At 40.4% G+C, this 15,392-nt stretch overlaps 1 protein-coding gene across 1 annotated transcript in view; it reads right to left on the minus strand.

Annotated features, from left to right (window-relative positions):
• Positions 1-1,205: 1,205 nt before the first annotated feature.
• LOC123511289 (rap1 GTPase-activating protein 1-like) overlaps positions 1,206-15,392 on the minus strand; it is a 494,460-nt gene continuing 480,273 nt past the window's right edge. The window contains 6 exon segments of the mRNA XM_045267047.1: positions 1,206-7,202; positions 9,359-9,718; positions 9,956-10,189; positions 10,957-11,122; positions 13,158-13,436; positions 14,096-14,334. Of these exon segments, the coding sequence (XP_045122982.1) occupies positions 7,065-7,202; positions 9,359-9,718; positions 9,956-10,189; positions 10,957-11,122; positions 13,158-13,436; positions 14,096-14,334 (1,416 nt within the window). The 3' untranslated portion in view covers positions 1,206-7,064.

Below are 15,392 nucleotides of genomic sequence, written 5' to 3' on the forward strand. Positions count from 1 at the left end.
AGGCCAGCATGTGTTATTACATTAGACCCAAACAGTATCGATGAAAGCCTGTAGCTCTTAAAGGCTTGTCTTCAAGTCATATTTTGATCCCCTTATTTTGGTTTCCTTGAACGTTGTAGACATGCATGGCAGGTGAAAACTACAGCCTGGCAGGTCACAAAGACAAATTCTAACTCTCTTGTTTCAACCACTTAAAAATGTGAACTTTACAATGACGTCAGAAACACGCTACCTACTCATATGGCTGACATATTAGTCTAAATAACCGGGATAAGTCTTAGCTATGGGAATGACTTCAGATTATTTACTTAGTCATTTTCTTTGTTCTCCACCCAGCAATCCCTCTCCTATCGGCTCCGAGTCAGGCGTTCGAGGCCTCGAGGCAACATCGTTTCCCTACCCGCTGGCCCCGCCCTGTTTTTTTTTTTTTTTTTTTTTTTTTATCCTTGCACTGCACCACACAACTCAGAATGGTTCTATCGGAGAATGGATGGATGACGGGTTTTGGGAATCATACCCTACAAAGACTGACTTGACAAACAATTTCTGGCATGGATGAGGGACTCCGAGGCAGGGACACCACATTCATCGCCACTCACCTGTCCTCCCGCCAGCTGCCGACGCCCCGGTGGTCACTGCTGTGTGGCGGCGAGGCTCCTGTGGTGTTAGGCTTCAGAAAACGCTGCATACAGTCCCACAGTAGGCACTTGACTACTGACGTTCAAGAGCGTTGATGAAGCGCCGTATATTTGTTTATCAGTCACCGCCATATTTGGTCATGGCCTGGGTGCTGACTGCTGAGCAGCTGAAACTGCACCTCACATCTCTAGAAATGGTTCCTTGTAGAATTTGTATCATGGATATCTTCTGTGTCGATGCCCCTATGAAAAATCACTTACAATGTGAACATTACTTAGTATTTCTTAGGAAAGACATCGAATACTGGCCACTGGGTGCAATCTGAAACATATGCCATCACTCACCCTAATTTCCATCGTGTCACTTTTTGTAAAGGTTTACTTGCAGCTTGATTAATCCTTATTAATCCTATTCATCTTCCCCAGAGTATTTACATAACTTCCTTCCCTAGTGATGATGTGACGTGTCGGCTCCATGGCGCGGTCTTTGAACTTCCTCAGTGCTCGCGGAGGTTGTATTGTAGACACTCACACCACCACAGCCTCAGGATAAAGACAAGACTAAAGACAGATTGGTTAATGTTTACTTCATATGCACACAAACAGCACTCTTGGTGGACAGTACAGGTGGCGCACACGAGGGCCAGGACAGGGACGTGCACATTCTCTGGCGTCTGCTGGTGTACCTTGGAGGCGAAACTAATACATCATAAGTCTTTCCCTTACTTTATTACATACATGAACCTTGGGGAAGAGATCTGTGAAGAGGAAACTGACCAAATAGTTCTGGTTAAAATTTAGTCTCGTATTCTGAAACAGTGCTCTCACCGCGACTATATTTAATGGGCGCAGTGATGCTTAACATATTTTCCAAGAGTATTTTTCTGGTTCAAAATGTAAGTCTTGTTGGTCTGTCACTAGAACCATAAAAAATACTATTAAAAAGTAGCGTAACTTCAACCTGAACCTTTTGTAAGTCATTGAGGTGTAGCATATGAGTTTCAGAATCCTTGGTTGTAGTGTATCTCATTCCAGTATTCACACACTTTAGTATGGCTGGCGTACGTACAGATAGATACCTTGTTCAGTGACCACACATCCATAGAATTTTATTATGAATTGCCAATATGTAGCTTAACTTTACCAGTGATGGAGAAAAGTGCAAATGCTCATTCTTGTGTTTTGCATCTATAATCCTTCCTTCCTTGTGTCATTTTGCTTGCAAGGTTGAATTCCTGAGTGATGTTTGTATTGGCTGTGTCCTGGGAGGCAGGCACACCATTTCACCATTTAGAGTGGCAAGCAGTTTTACTTTCATTTGCAATGATTTTGTTAGTCAATACCGTGGCCTCTAATTCAAACATGCCAATAATACAAACTTGCAGGTCGAGGATATGTACTGGGAAAGTGAGGTTGTATTAATGACCAACAAATGTGTTTACTTCTTCATTTCTAAATCACTGGTTTGAAAACTGCATATTGGTTTTGAATGGATTTATTTCACTCATTTATGTGGTTGACAGTCAATACACACCTGCTCGTTGCAAGTGTCTCCTCACATGGTCTCTGTCTATCGTCATGGGACACACACACGCACACGCACACGCACACACACACACACACACCTGCTGGTTCCTGATGGTAAAGGGCAAGCATGTATTTTTTTCATATATGTGTCCTACTCTTAATCAATGATCACCATGAAAACTCATTACAATACAAAAATCAAATGGAAAAGAATAATTATTGCAGTTTCTAAGGATAAAAGCAAATCAATGAAATGACAATAGTGACAAAACAATACAGTAAGGCTGGTCATTGGTCTGTGCATCCAAAGACAAACCACTTCACCGCCACCTCATTTCAAATTATCGTCTTACTCTCCAAGGTACAGGAATAATCAAGAAATCAGTTTACATATTCTGATACAATAACATTTGTGCCAAACACCCAGTAATACTTTGACATAAAAATAATGGTGCTTTTACAAAATCTTATTTGCTAAAGATAATGAAGTATCTCTAAGTACGACATCATTATATATGTATGTTGCTGTCATACGTGAGATTTTATGTTTATATGTTTTTTCCTCAGATTTGATGTATCTCATCCCATTGTACTATGAATCAAGTCAATAGGTATTCCAGTCTCTTACAACAAAATATTTCCTTGCACATTTCCTAAAGATATGTTTTCTTTGTCTTATGATCAATTTTACTCCATAATAAATTTTCTGAGCAGTAAGTGACCTTGAGAAATACAAATTTTGCGACCTGCAGATACAAATTTACATCATGTCAGCAACTGGGAGCATTGGAAGCTTCATTTGACAATTTTGCATAAAGGATTCCCAAACTGCACCAGTGATGAGACATTCACTTACAGATTCAAGTGGCAACAAAATAACATTAAAAAAGTAGAAAAAATTATTGCTCTATCACAAAATTAGGATGTAGGTTCAACAGTGACCCTAAGAACCATTGTCCCGGACACAGGAGACACAGCAGCACACAGAGAGTGAGGCTACACCTGCACGACCACACCTGCACACCACCACCACACCTTCCCGGCACCTTCCAAGCCACACTGCCAGCTGGAGCTCACATCTGCACGGTCCCACTACCTATCATAGCAAAATAAAGTTTTTTTTTGTACAATTCTCCTACTCTTTCAGTGTGGCTCCCATAATCCTGTCCAACCTGACCTGACCTGCTCTGCCCTGGCTGGGGTAGTGGGTCAGGAGGTCCAGCCATGCCACCATGTCATGCTACAAGCACACTGTCCGTGCCCTCCTGTAGCTCTGACGGCTGAAGGGACACGTCAACACTCCTCCAGCAGACTCACAAAAAATAAGAAGACAAAAGACAGGGTAACAATTAAATATGTCCAATAATCAGTGATCATGGTAAAAATAAATACAGGTTCCAATATTGGTGAGCCAATGAGTGAAGAATGTGAGTGCTGTACTGGAGGCTACACACTGACTTCTTCCCTTGGGTTGTTTGTTTATGTTGACACACCATTATGTAACACCCTGCAAGCTACACACTGATAGCCTACACACCCTAACAGTAACACCCTGAGGTACCTAGGGTGTGGCTGGGCCCTGCAACACAGTTATGGTGGTTATAAATACCTAGGGTTGGAAGGGAGCTGTGTGCAATACTTACTAGGCATTGTGCGCACCACTTGCCTCTCAGCGGCTGTGGTGACATATATAATATAATATATATATACTGTATCTATATATATATATATCTTTGTAGAATCTTTAAACTTAAATTGTGTAGAAAACTTAATAATAATACACATCAGCATTTTCATTTTTCCTAATAATATTGATCAAAAGTTTTCATTCTCTCACTTTCTCACACCTATGTATGTACTTTCATTTACCTAAGATGACCTGACCTACCACTTAGTAAAGCTCAGTAAAGGTCACTTCTCTCTTGACCTGACTGCAACATTCCACATCAGGTCACTCAGTCAAGTCACAAGAAACAAAAGAGGATCACTGCCTTCCATTACTCCATTCATCTCGCCATACACTCTTTTTTTTGCTTTGTTTTCCTCACAGTTTCAAACAATTCCCTGGTCTGCAGATGATCTTGGCACCAGCCCAGATTACTTATGTAACCTTTAGAATCATAAATGACATCAAAGTATAAGTGTAACGACTAATGACTACATAACCCAGACAAAATTGAACAAAGTGTCCAGTAAGATCAGCACATATATATACTACATACCATAATTATGCAGATATAACTTTTATCCTGAACACAGTGTTGAACCCTATGAGCTACTGAGGGAACAGCATTCTATGGGTACATGAAAAGAGAACATCTATGGTTACTCAGATCACAAATCGAGGGACAAATGAACAACAAACATGTGAAGCCAAAAGGAGCTAAACCTTTCTCAACAACAGGATAATGAATTGAAATCACAACTTGGAACAAATTCTTCAAGCTGCTCAGACCATTAGTAAGGAAGATTCAAGATGATTTGAAGCTAATCTATTTGATCATCTTCATGTATTTGATCTAGTAAGCACCTAAGTTACCACAGTTGACATTTGACACTTGATTCAAGCTTGGTTAGCGTACATGACGCGGCAATGCTCCTCGCGTCCTATGTTCAAAGTCAGCAAAGGATAAGATGTGAGCAAGTATGGACTGGATTCCATTAGTTTAGTTCTATAGTTAGGAGTTACAGAACCTCTTATATGTTACAGTATGTACTCAAATGTTAGCACATGTATTATGGAGCTACAAAAAAGTTAGGATCTATGCTGAGCAGTCTCTCAAATGCAATCAGGCAGAATGTTACAATTACTTGACAACAATTTTCACTTCATTCCTGTAGCATGGAAACAATTCCCTGCTGTGTCAGGCCAACATGACATGAAGACACAACACACAGGTAATCTGGGTCTACAGAGATGCCTAGTAGACATTCACCATCCAGACCTTCCTTGCTAGTGGCTAGACATGCATACACACTAATACACACAGCACTCCTTGATGCTTCCCTCACCACAACCAGCAGCACCAGCATGCTGAGCTCACTCCCCACACTGGTTACTGCACCACAAACAACTCCTCCTTTGTTGATGTCATTGACTTGCAAGAAAACCAGGCCTGCTTTTGTGCCACCAATGAGTAAGGTATCAATTTACAGGAAATAATTTAAGTAACTATCATTTTAAGACTATCCAGGACCTAATCATAGTAAAAATCACTTTTCCAAATGTTGGAAACAAACTGCCACACCTTCCTTCTTTTAGTCACCAAGGAAAATGCTTATTTCATTTTCCTGACTCAAGAAAAAACAATTTCTTCACATCACCAGGAAGCAACAAACACCCAATCCTCCTCCACACACCACACATCTCCTCACATCACATAGTGGATCACAAGTATGAATTATCTTTCAAGTTTCCCTCTATCAGAACACTGATGGGATTAGTGTTGCTGTTCGCTGTCAGTAACACAATCATGGGATGGAAGGCAAGACGAGGACACAAAAATAATGTGACTGGACGATGAGAGGAGAAAGGAAGTTGCCAACAGATGGTAATGAGGGCAGGAATATTATACAAATCTGGGAATGACTAAAAACTGCAGGATCCTCTCGAGTCAACTTAAAGCTACATATTTGGTATAATAAGCTGGGATAAGTTTGTGTATGTCTGTGTATATGTGTATGTATGTGCATGTGCATTAATTTATACACGTGTGGGATTGTGCATCTGTATGTGTGTGTTTTGGAAGGAAACAAGCACAATAAGAATCAATGTCCACAAGGTGAAAACAGAAATCTCACCTTTACTTACATGTGGTGAGCCTTACGGAAGGGGAACGGCATACGTATCGGGTTAAGGTACGGTACATTTCAATCTTTTTTTTTTTTCTTTTTCTGGTTTTTGAACAAGTGGATAATAAATGCTACACACTGTCTGTCTTTTTGTTCCCGGCCCAGCAGAGCATTGCCGGCTGGCCTTGTGTCCTTGATCCAGGTAAGAGGGAGGAGGGAGGGAGATTCCACAGTTCAGAGTTCACAGTTGTTGCCGCCACTGCTCTTTCTTTTCCAATCATATATATATATATATATATATATATATATATATATATATATATATATATATATATATATATATATATATATATATATATATATATATATATATATACTTTATAACTTTTTTTTGAGGGTATCAACATTATTTCTGTCACCCTCAGTATTTTTTTGTATTTATCTTGTCAACCACACTGGTCTGTACCACAATTATGTACACACTTTGGTATCATCTTTGGCCAGTGTGAAAGAGGCGGCAGACAGATAAGCAAATCATGTACACAGACTTATGTGCTCACACTCTTGCACACACACACACACACACGGCCTCTCCCTCACAGCACTGCTACGCTCGCACGCAGACACAACTCCTCCTGAACCAGTTAAGTCGATCAGCTGAACTGAATGGTGGGAAATAATGACTGGAGAACATAAAAAAAAAAAAAAAAAAAAAAAAAAAAAAAAAAAGGTGGACTTGAATGAAGAAGAGGATGGAAAGAGGGTGAGGCTGGACAGTGTGTTATAAAGAGAGGCAACATCACTTGTTCGAAACTTAAAGAGGAGGAGACTTGATCAAGACACTCAAGAAAACAAATTATGATACAAAACAAAACCTTGCAAAGATAATGTCACAGTGAAAATCAACAAGAAAAGACAGATCGACACTTATTGCATTCCGTTCACCTTGGGGAGAGGGAGAATGAGAGAAAAAGAGAGGTGGTCAGGTATAACACACACCTCTCTGACCTCTTTCCACACCAGTGCTAACCCTTGACCTCAGCTCCACGCTACAAGGTCACTGGGGAGGGGAGGGGACAAACCAGCCACATCTGATCTGCCCTGACCTCACACAGCGGACACCTGGCCCGTTCCAAAGTCACTGAGAAGACCCTGCAGTCTCGCAATCTCCTTGGTGGCAGACACAAGATCACTAGCGTGTTTTAATTCTTTCTCCTTGAGTTTCTTAATATCTCGCTGGCAAGTCTGAAAAACAAAAACACTGGTATTAGACTATGAAAGGAATATAATGCTCAGGAAATGTTTGGACATGGTCGAGAATTAAGAGAAACTTGTGAATTTAATAGATAACTTAGGAAACAAAAAGGATGACAGTGTGTTAAAGAAAAGAGCAAAGAAACATGACTAAGCTTAAGATGAGAGGCAAGATGGAGGGGATAGAGAGGAGGAAGAATGTCTCACTTCAAAACAACAATCATCAGAACAACATCAAAGTAGAGGGAGTCAAGAAATTCTGGGAGTTCATAACATACTTCTACACCTAAAAATCAGCAAGTCATTAGTGGGCAAAACACATTTTTTTTCACATCTTTTTAAGGTTAGTTTGAAAGCAGCAACTCTGAAGGCTGCAAATTCTCACATCTCCAGCAAAGCCACACTGCACTTTGCACGAACTGGAACAAAGGCACTTAGCATCCTCAAATTCCAGCACTTCACACTGGTCTGGGGTAAACAATGGTGTCAAGAAGCTGGAGGCCACTGTCAGCATGGAAAGGTGGATGAACAGCTGGGGTAAATAAACTAAAGATGATGTCCAGAAGCTGGAGGCCATTGTGAGTATGGAGAGGTGGATGAGAAATGAGTGAGGCAATGAAAAGCAAGCCTGGAGCAGAATGAAAAAGGAGACTTTGGTGGTTTGGCTGAGTGGAGGGAAGGACGAGAGGGGCTAAATTGTGGAGGGAAGGATGTGAAGAAATGAATCATAGTAGTATTAGGTATAGTTGTGTGGAAGGGAAGAATGAGAGTATATGAACCTCATGACAGAATTTGAAACATATGGCAGACTGGTGATGGGATGGAAGAAAAAAGAAGTAGGATGACATTCTGAGAAGGAGAATGGAGCTGTGAAGCACAAGGATGGAGGTCACAAGTGGCAGGGAACTGTGGCACACTGACAAGCAGCAACCATCATCAGGTGACAGAGGTGCTAAGGCTGACACAAGGATATACTATTGGGAGAAAGCTCAAACTTGGTACAAAATAAATAATAAAAAAGAATATTAATAAATAAATAAATGATTAAATAAAAAAAATAAATAAATAAACAAATAAAAGATACATAAAAAAATAGATGAAAAAGAAAACAGGTTGACTATTTTACAGGTTTCAAGAGGAGGACTTCCAGACACACACATGGTCCGAATTTTAAACCATTCATTGTTTGTCTCTTATTTGGAATTGGTCTTTTTGAAAGCATTTTTTTTTTTTTTCCTTAACCACACTTTTTTATAGCCCCTCTTAAAAAACACAGACAATTTAACAAGTCCATCACTGAGACTTGTATATACCAAGTTCGAGATTTTCCAACAGTACTCCAGCAGGTCCTCAATGCTGCCACCACCTTCCTTCACTGACCAACCTGATCAAGATGTCTTTAATGTTGCCATCATCAGTGCCCTGAAATAACACCATACTCAAATTTCTCATCCCTTCCTGACACACCATACACTGCTAGACTACTGGACAGGCAGAGGGAGAGAGAGAGGGAGAGGTGGGGGAGGGGCAGGACACAAGGGAACACAAATGGGAAACAAAGAACAACAGACATTCAGGACATTACAGAGCTGTTTGTGGTGACTATTCTAACATACAAAAGGTCAACAATGGAGAAGTAGATGAGAGGAGAGGAGAGGAGAGGAGAGGAGAGGAGAGGAGAGGAGAGGAGAGAAGAGAAGAGAAGAGAAGAGAAGAGAAGAGAGGAGGAGAGGAGAGGAGAGGAGAGGAGAGGAGAGGAGAGGAGAGGAGAGGAGAGGAGAGGAGAGGAGAAGAGAAGAGAGAGAGGAGAGGAGAGGAGAGGAAAAGAAAGGGAAGGAAAGGGAAGGGAAGGGAAGGGAAGGGAAAGAAAACAAAAGGAAAGAAATGAAAAAAAGAAAGGAAAGGAAAGGAAAGGAAAGGAAAGAAAACAGGAAAGGAGAAGAGAAAGGGAGAGTAGAGAGGAGAAAAAGAAAAAACAGAATATAAAGTGAAGTTAAACAAGGTAAAGAAAAGGAAAGGAAAGGAGGAAAATGAGTACAAGAATAAGGACAAAGACAAGAAGAAGGAGGAAGAGGAAGAACAAACACAAAGATAGAGACACAAAGACAAGAAGACAAGAAGACATTTCCATCAACACCACAACTCACCACATTTTGCCTTAGGAGATCCAGTTTATCACACTTGAGCTTGTTAATCTCCTGCTTGAGTGCCTCCACCTGGCGCAGGACGGCCTCGGGGTCAGCGTGGAGGGCGCAGGGACCCTCCTCCTGGCCCCCACACAGCGGACACGCGGCGGCAACCTTGTGTGGGGTCTCAGCGGACGACATGGACTCCAGGCCGGTGTCGGAGTCCTCGTTGAGTGGATGTGGGTGGCTGTCAATGTCCATGGAGTTGAGGGAGGAGTCGTCGCTCTCATAGTGTGCCAGGTGAGTGTTGGGTGTGGTGTCTGGGCTGGATGGGGGCGTCCGTGGCCCACTGCTCTCCCCACTGCCCTTGCTGCGAGTGCTCTGTGGAGGTGATGGGACGTTAGGGCCAGTGTAGTGGGAGGTGTTGTGGTAAAGGATCTACAGTAGACAGGAGTGTTTAATAAATGATAAAAAAGCTCAAAATACTTTTCATGGATAGCAATCTGCGTAATAATAGTAGGAGTAGGAGTAGGAGTAGTAGTAGTAGTAGTAGTAGTAGTAGTAGTAGTAGTAGTAGTAGTAGTAGTAGTAGTAGTAGTAGTAGTAGTAGTTACTGACCTGAGGAGTGATGGTCACCAGGGTGTTGGGTGTCTGTGGGGGTTTCTTTCCCGCCGGTGCGCTGGTTCCATCCTGGTTCTTGCGGCCTATTAGTGAAGCCACGATGTCCCTGAACCTGGTGGTTGGGGGCTCTGCCTTGGGGGCCTCCTGCACCTCTGCTTGGCCCAAGAATTCACTCGTCTTGTTCCGCAGGTCTTCAACGAGAGTGTTGAGGAGAGAGCTGCGAGTGCGTGCCTGTGGGAGGAAGGGAGGTTAAGGAAGTGGTAAAGGGAGGGAATGTTGAGAGTGTGATATTGGTGTTACATAATCCACCAATCCTTAACTCAGCCCTCCACCCAACACATCATACCCAATCAATTTCTTAACTTCTTCACATGCCCAGTGGGTGATGAGGGGTCTCATGCAAGGAGGTTCAAATCCTGGCCATGGTCCAGAATGAAGGGCTTCCACTCAGGGTAACAGTTCCCAAACACATCGGCTTTTAGACTGGAGATCTCCTTTAGCCTAAAAATTCCCATAAAAAGCCCACATTGTATAAAAAAGAAAGAAACAAAACACATAATTGACCAATCCTTAACTCAGTCCTCCACCCTCAACACACCAAATTTGATTACTTCAATGCCACATAATCCACCAATCCTAGTCTTCCTCCATCCACACACAAAGTCAGATCACTTTATTAACTTCTTCAATATCACATAATTGACCAATCTTAACCCAGCCTTCCACACACCAAGCCTAATTACTTACTTCATCCTCTTCAATGCAACAAACTCCACCAATTCCAGCTCTCCACCCTCACACACACACACACCAAGCCCAATCAATTTCTTACTTTCTTCAGTGCACCATAATCAACCAATCCATTACCCACCCCTCCACTCAATACACACCAACCCAATTACTTGTACATTTTTCAGCTGTACACCCACCAATCCACCAATCTTTAACACGGCACTCCACCTAATACACACCAAGCTTCTGCACTGTCCCTGCCTCACCTCCAGCTTGGCAAATCGGTGTGCCTTATAACAGGCCATCTCAGCGTTGATCAGCTTGGTGAGCAGAAACTCCTTGAAGAGCGGGCCGTGGGCGAAGGTGGAGGAAGGTGGAAGCGTGGGGCCGAAGAAGGGAACGTCAGACCTCGCTGTAACACTCACCCGATACCTGGCCATGGGGGAAGATATGGTTAGTGTGAGGTGATGGGGAGTGTAATGGGGAAAGACGATGATTAGGTTTGTATGATGTGATGGGATATAAGGGAAAGATTAGATGGAGTAGTTTGATGGGGGATTAGTCTGAAGTGATACAGTATGACTCAAATAAACGTGATTTCTGAAACTGTAAAGAAAATGGGATATAAGTTGGGAGTTTGTGAATAGATAAGCACTGAGTAAACATGGATTTCAAACAGATATAGAATGGATGGAATTGTATTGCATTATGATAAGATTTAATGCTTTCATACTTGATATCATGCCATTATTTTATCTTGTCTGGTAATATGAGATAAAAATTCACTAACCCATGTGATTATAATTAAGAAAAAACAAAATTTGAATCTCTGAAAGGTTCTATTTGATCAATGCTTTTGGTGTTAGATGTACACTGGTTATGAAATTAAAGAGTTGTTTTATTAAGTTTAAGAAAGAAAAATGGCAGTAAAAAAAATGTTCATTCAGTGGTGTGTGTGTATTTACCTAATTGTATTTACCTAATTGTAACATACGGGAAAAGAGCTATGTGTGTGTGTCTCCATATCTAATGTCCAGCTTTTTCTTAAAATCATGAATATTCCTGTGTGTGTGTGTGTGTGTGTGTGTGTGTGTGTGTGTGTGTGTGTGTGTGTGTGTGTGTGTGTGTGTGTGTGTGTGTGTGTGTGTGTGTGTGTGTGTGTGTGTGTGTGTGTGTGTGTGTGTGTGTGTGTGTGTGTGTGTGTGTGTGTGTGTGTGTGTGTGTGTGTGTGTGTGTGTGTGTGTGTGTGTGTGTGTGTGTGTGTGTGTGTGTGTGTGTGTGTGTGTGTGTGTGTATATATATATATATGTATATATATATATATATATATATATATATATATATATATATATATATATATATATATATATATATATATATATATATATATATATATATATATATATATATATATATATATATATATATATATATATATATATATATATATATATATATATATATATATATATATATATATATATATATATATATATATATATATATATATATATATATATATATATATATATATATATATATATATATATATATATATATATATATATATATATATATATATATATATATATATATATATATATATATATATATATATATATATATATATATATATATATATATATATATATATATATATATATATATATATATATATATATATATATATATATATATATATATATATATATATATATATATATATATATATATATATATATATATATATATGTATGTGTGTGTGTATGTGTGTGTGTGTGTGTGTGTGTGTGTGTGTGTGTGTGTGTGTGTGTGTGTGTGTGTGTGTGTGTGTGTGTGTGTGTGTGTGTGTGTGTGTGTGTGTGTGTGTGTGTGTGTGTGTGTGTGTGTGTGTGTGTGTGTGTGTGTGTGTGTGTGTGTGTGTGTGTGTGTGTGTGTGTGAAGTAATGCAGGCTGTGTTTTGAGCAAGTAATGTTAAGAGTTTCATTCATTAAGTGCCATTGATATTACGAAGCCTGAGTGAAATGATGCCTAATTCAAGATACACAACCAGAAACAGACTTAACATCCACTGACAACCTCTTTTTCACTACCATTTCAAGAACACTTACATGCATCCTTCCGGCCTCATCACCTGCTTCACCTCACACTGCCTCTCCCACTATTACCACACACCACTTCCCTAACCCACCTCACCACTACCTCCTGACACTACACATCTCCAGTACTGTTACCTAATCTTGTCCCTCTGTCTATTCCTTATTTTGACTTTTTCTGTACCTTATCTTATTTCTCCCTCTTCCTCATCTCTATCTCTCATTGTAAACCTTCTTATCTCTGGTTCTATCTATCATTTTAACTCTCTCTCTCTCTCTCTCTCTCTCTCTCTCTCTGTCCCTCATCTTAACACTCTCATCATAACCATCTCATCTCTCCCTTTCCCTGCTTCATCACCTCCTCCCCTCACCTAGTGTTGTGGGTGCACGGGTCGATGGGCTGGACCACCACATAGGCATGGAGGAAGTGAGAGGCCACCATGTCTGGGGCAAAGGGTGTGTTCTCCTCCTGGAAGACCACAGCCACCATGTCGTTGCCGATGTGCCTCTTGCGCTCCAGCTGCTGTGGGTCCTGCTCCTTGAATGGCAGCATGGTGGACACGTGGAACATCACCTCCTTCTCCCGGAACACCTCGTACAAGCTCTCCTCCCCAGTCTGCCCGAACTGTGTGTCCAGGCCGCCCTTAAACCTGCAGTGATGGAGTGAGTGTGAATGAATGTGTCTTGTGGTTTTTAACTTATTTGTAGTGAGGTAAGCAAAGTCTGAGCTGCAATAGTGAGGTCTCCACATTTTCTATCTAGTTTTTCTTCTATGATTCTTGTTTTCACTTCTTTTAACCCCTTCAGTACCATGATGCACTTCAATAATCTTTCTGCTTACTATTTGATGCTTTTATACAGCTCCAGGAACTTATGTAAGACTCAGAATAGTGAAGACTAGCCATCAATCTTCTGACCTCCACAGACCCTTGCTAATGTCAATATAATAGTCTAATTGTACGCAAAACTCAAGGTAAAAATGTGTCCCAGTACTGAAGCGGTTAAGGGCAAAAGAAAATAAATGAAGCTACAAGAAGCTGTCAGGCCTACATGTGGCAACTTTTGTATGAAACACACCTACATATCCTGTGCACCTATCATGTCCATCCATCTAACCTTCTTTTAACACTCCCTAATAACTCATCAATAACAATCTAATTACAGTACAGAATCCATTCCATTCATCTACCACTCTATGTGAAAACTAAATCCTTCTTTTCTCCTTTAGGAATTCAACTTTACTAAGCTTAAACTTGTTATTTCCTATGCTATCCTGATGACTAACCCGGAGAACTTGGCCCACACTCACCCTTCATGCTCCTTCAACTTGACCCTGCGGCCCATGAGGCTGAGGAACTGCTCCAGGGCGGGGGAGTGGCCGGTGTTGGCAAAGAGCTGCTCCTCCACAGTCTGACGGAAGCGCTGCACAATGAGGCCAAACTTGAATTGGTTCTTGAGGGCATGCTCGTCATACTCCAGGATGAGCTGCGGCGCCTCGGGGCTCACCACGGGGCTGAACCGCTCCACTGACAGGTCCTCCTTCACACGCTGCAGGAAGGAGAAAGGATGGGGGTTAGCTTATTGTGTAAGTGGTCATACACATACCATAACACTGCAGAAGGTAGCATAGCATACAAACTAGACAAGTGAGATGATAGTATACAATAACATGTAAACTAAACTCTTTGAAAAATATGTAAATGAATAACACAAAGGGTATGAGCTTACAGTAGTTTGTTATATAAGTAATGATATACAAACCAAAACACTTCAGAAGGAGCCATAACATAGAAATTACACAAGTGAAGTAATAATATACAATAACTAATAAACGAAACTCTTAAAAAATATGAAAATAAATTAATAATACAGAGATCAAGTTAGTTTGCTGTATAAATAGTTATACAAATACAAGTACAAGAACATTTAAGAAGGTATGACACCATAGAAATAGACAACATGAAACAATAACATACATTAACAAGTCAAATGAAATGAATAGCAAAGAAAGAGAAGAGAGTGAGGTTAGTTTGGTTAGCATCGGGGACAAACAAGTGGTCAACCTAGCTTGTTTTATTCTGGGCAGATAGTAATTACACCCCTACTATTCTGTTGCCAACTACTCATACTATCACTCAACACTCCATCTGCCTGTCTTGCTTTTTTTTTTTTTTTCTTTTCTGTAGCAATGTAACCAAATTTGGAGGGATAAATGCAATATATATATAAGAATTTAATAAGTTTGCTAATTGATTACTCAGAGAAAAAATGTAAATAAATAAAATAAGTAAATGTAAAAGAAACTAAAAATGAGGAAAAATAAACAGCAAGAAAATTAAAATGAATAAATATAAGAAAAAACTTCAAGATACAGGGAAAAAAAAAGAAGAAACAAAAGAAAGAAGAATTTAATGGTTGTGTGCCCTTCTTCCTCTTATATGTGCAGTCAGTCCAGTGTTATTTCTATTTCCCTCCAAGGCTTTACTCTCCATATCGCTTTACTGTATATGGGTGGCTGACACCTACCATTACCTATCCATGTTGCCTTCACCACCACGAATATTCCTGCGGGGGCCACTTCACCACATAATAGATCCCTGTACACG

This window comes from Portunus trituberculatus, chromosome 31, assembly GCF_017591435.1.
Source record: "Portunus trituberculatus isolate SZX2019 chromosome 31, ASM1759143v1, whole genome shotgun sequence".
Lineage (NCBI taxonomy): Eukaryota > Metazoa > Arthropoda > Malacostraca > Decapoda > Portunidae > Portunus > Portunus trituberculatus.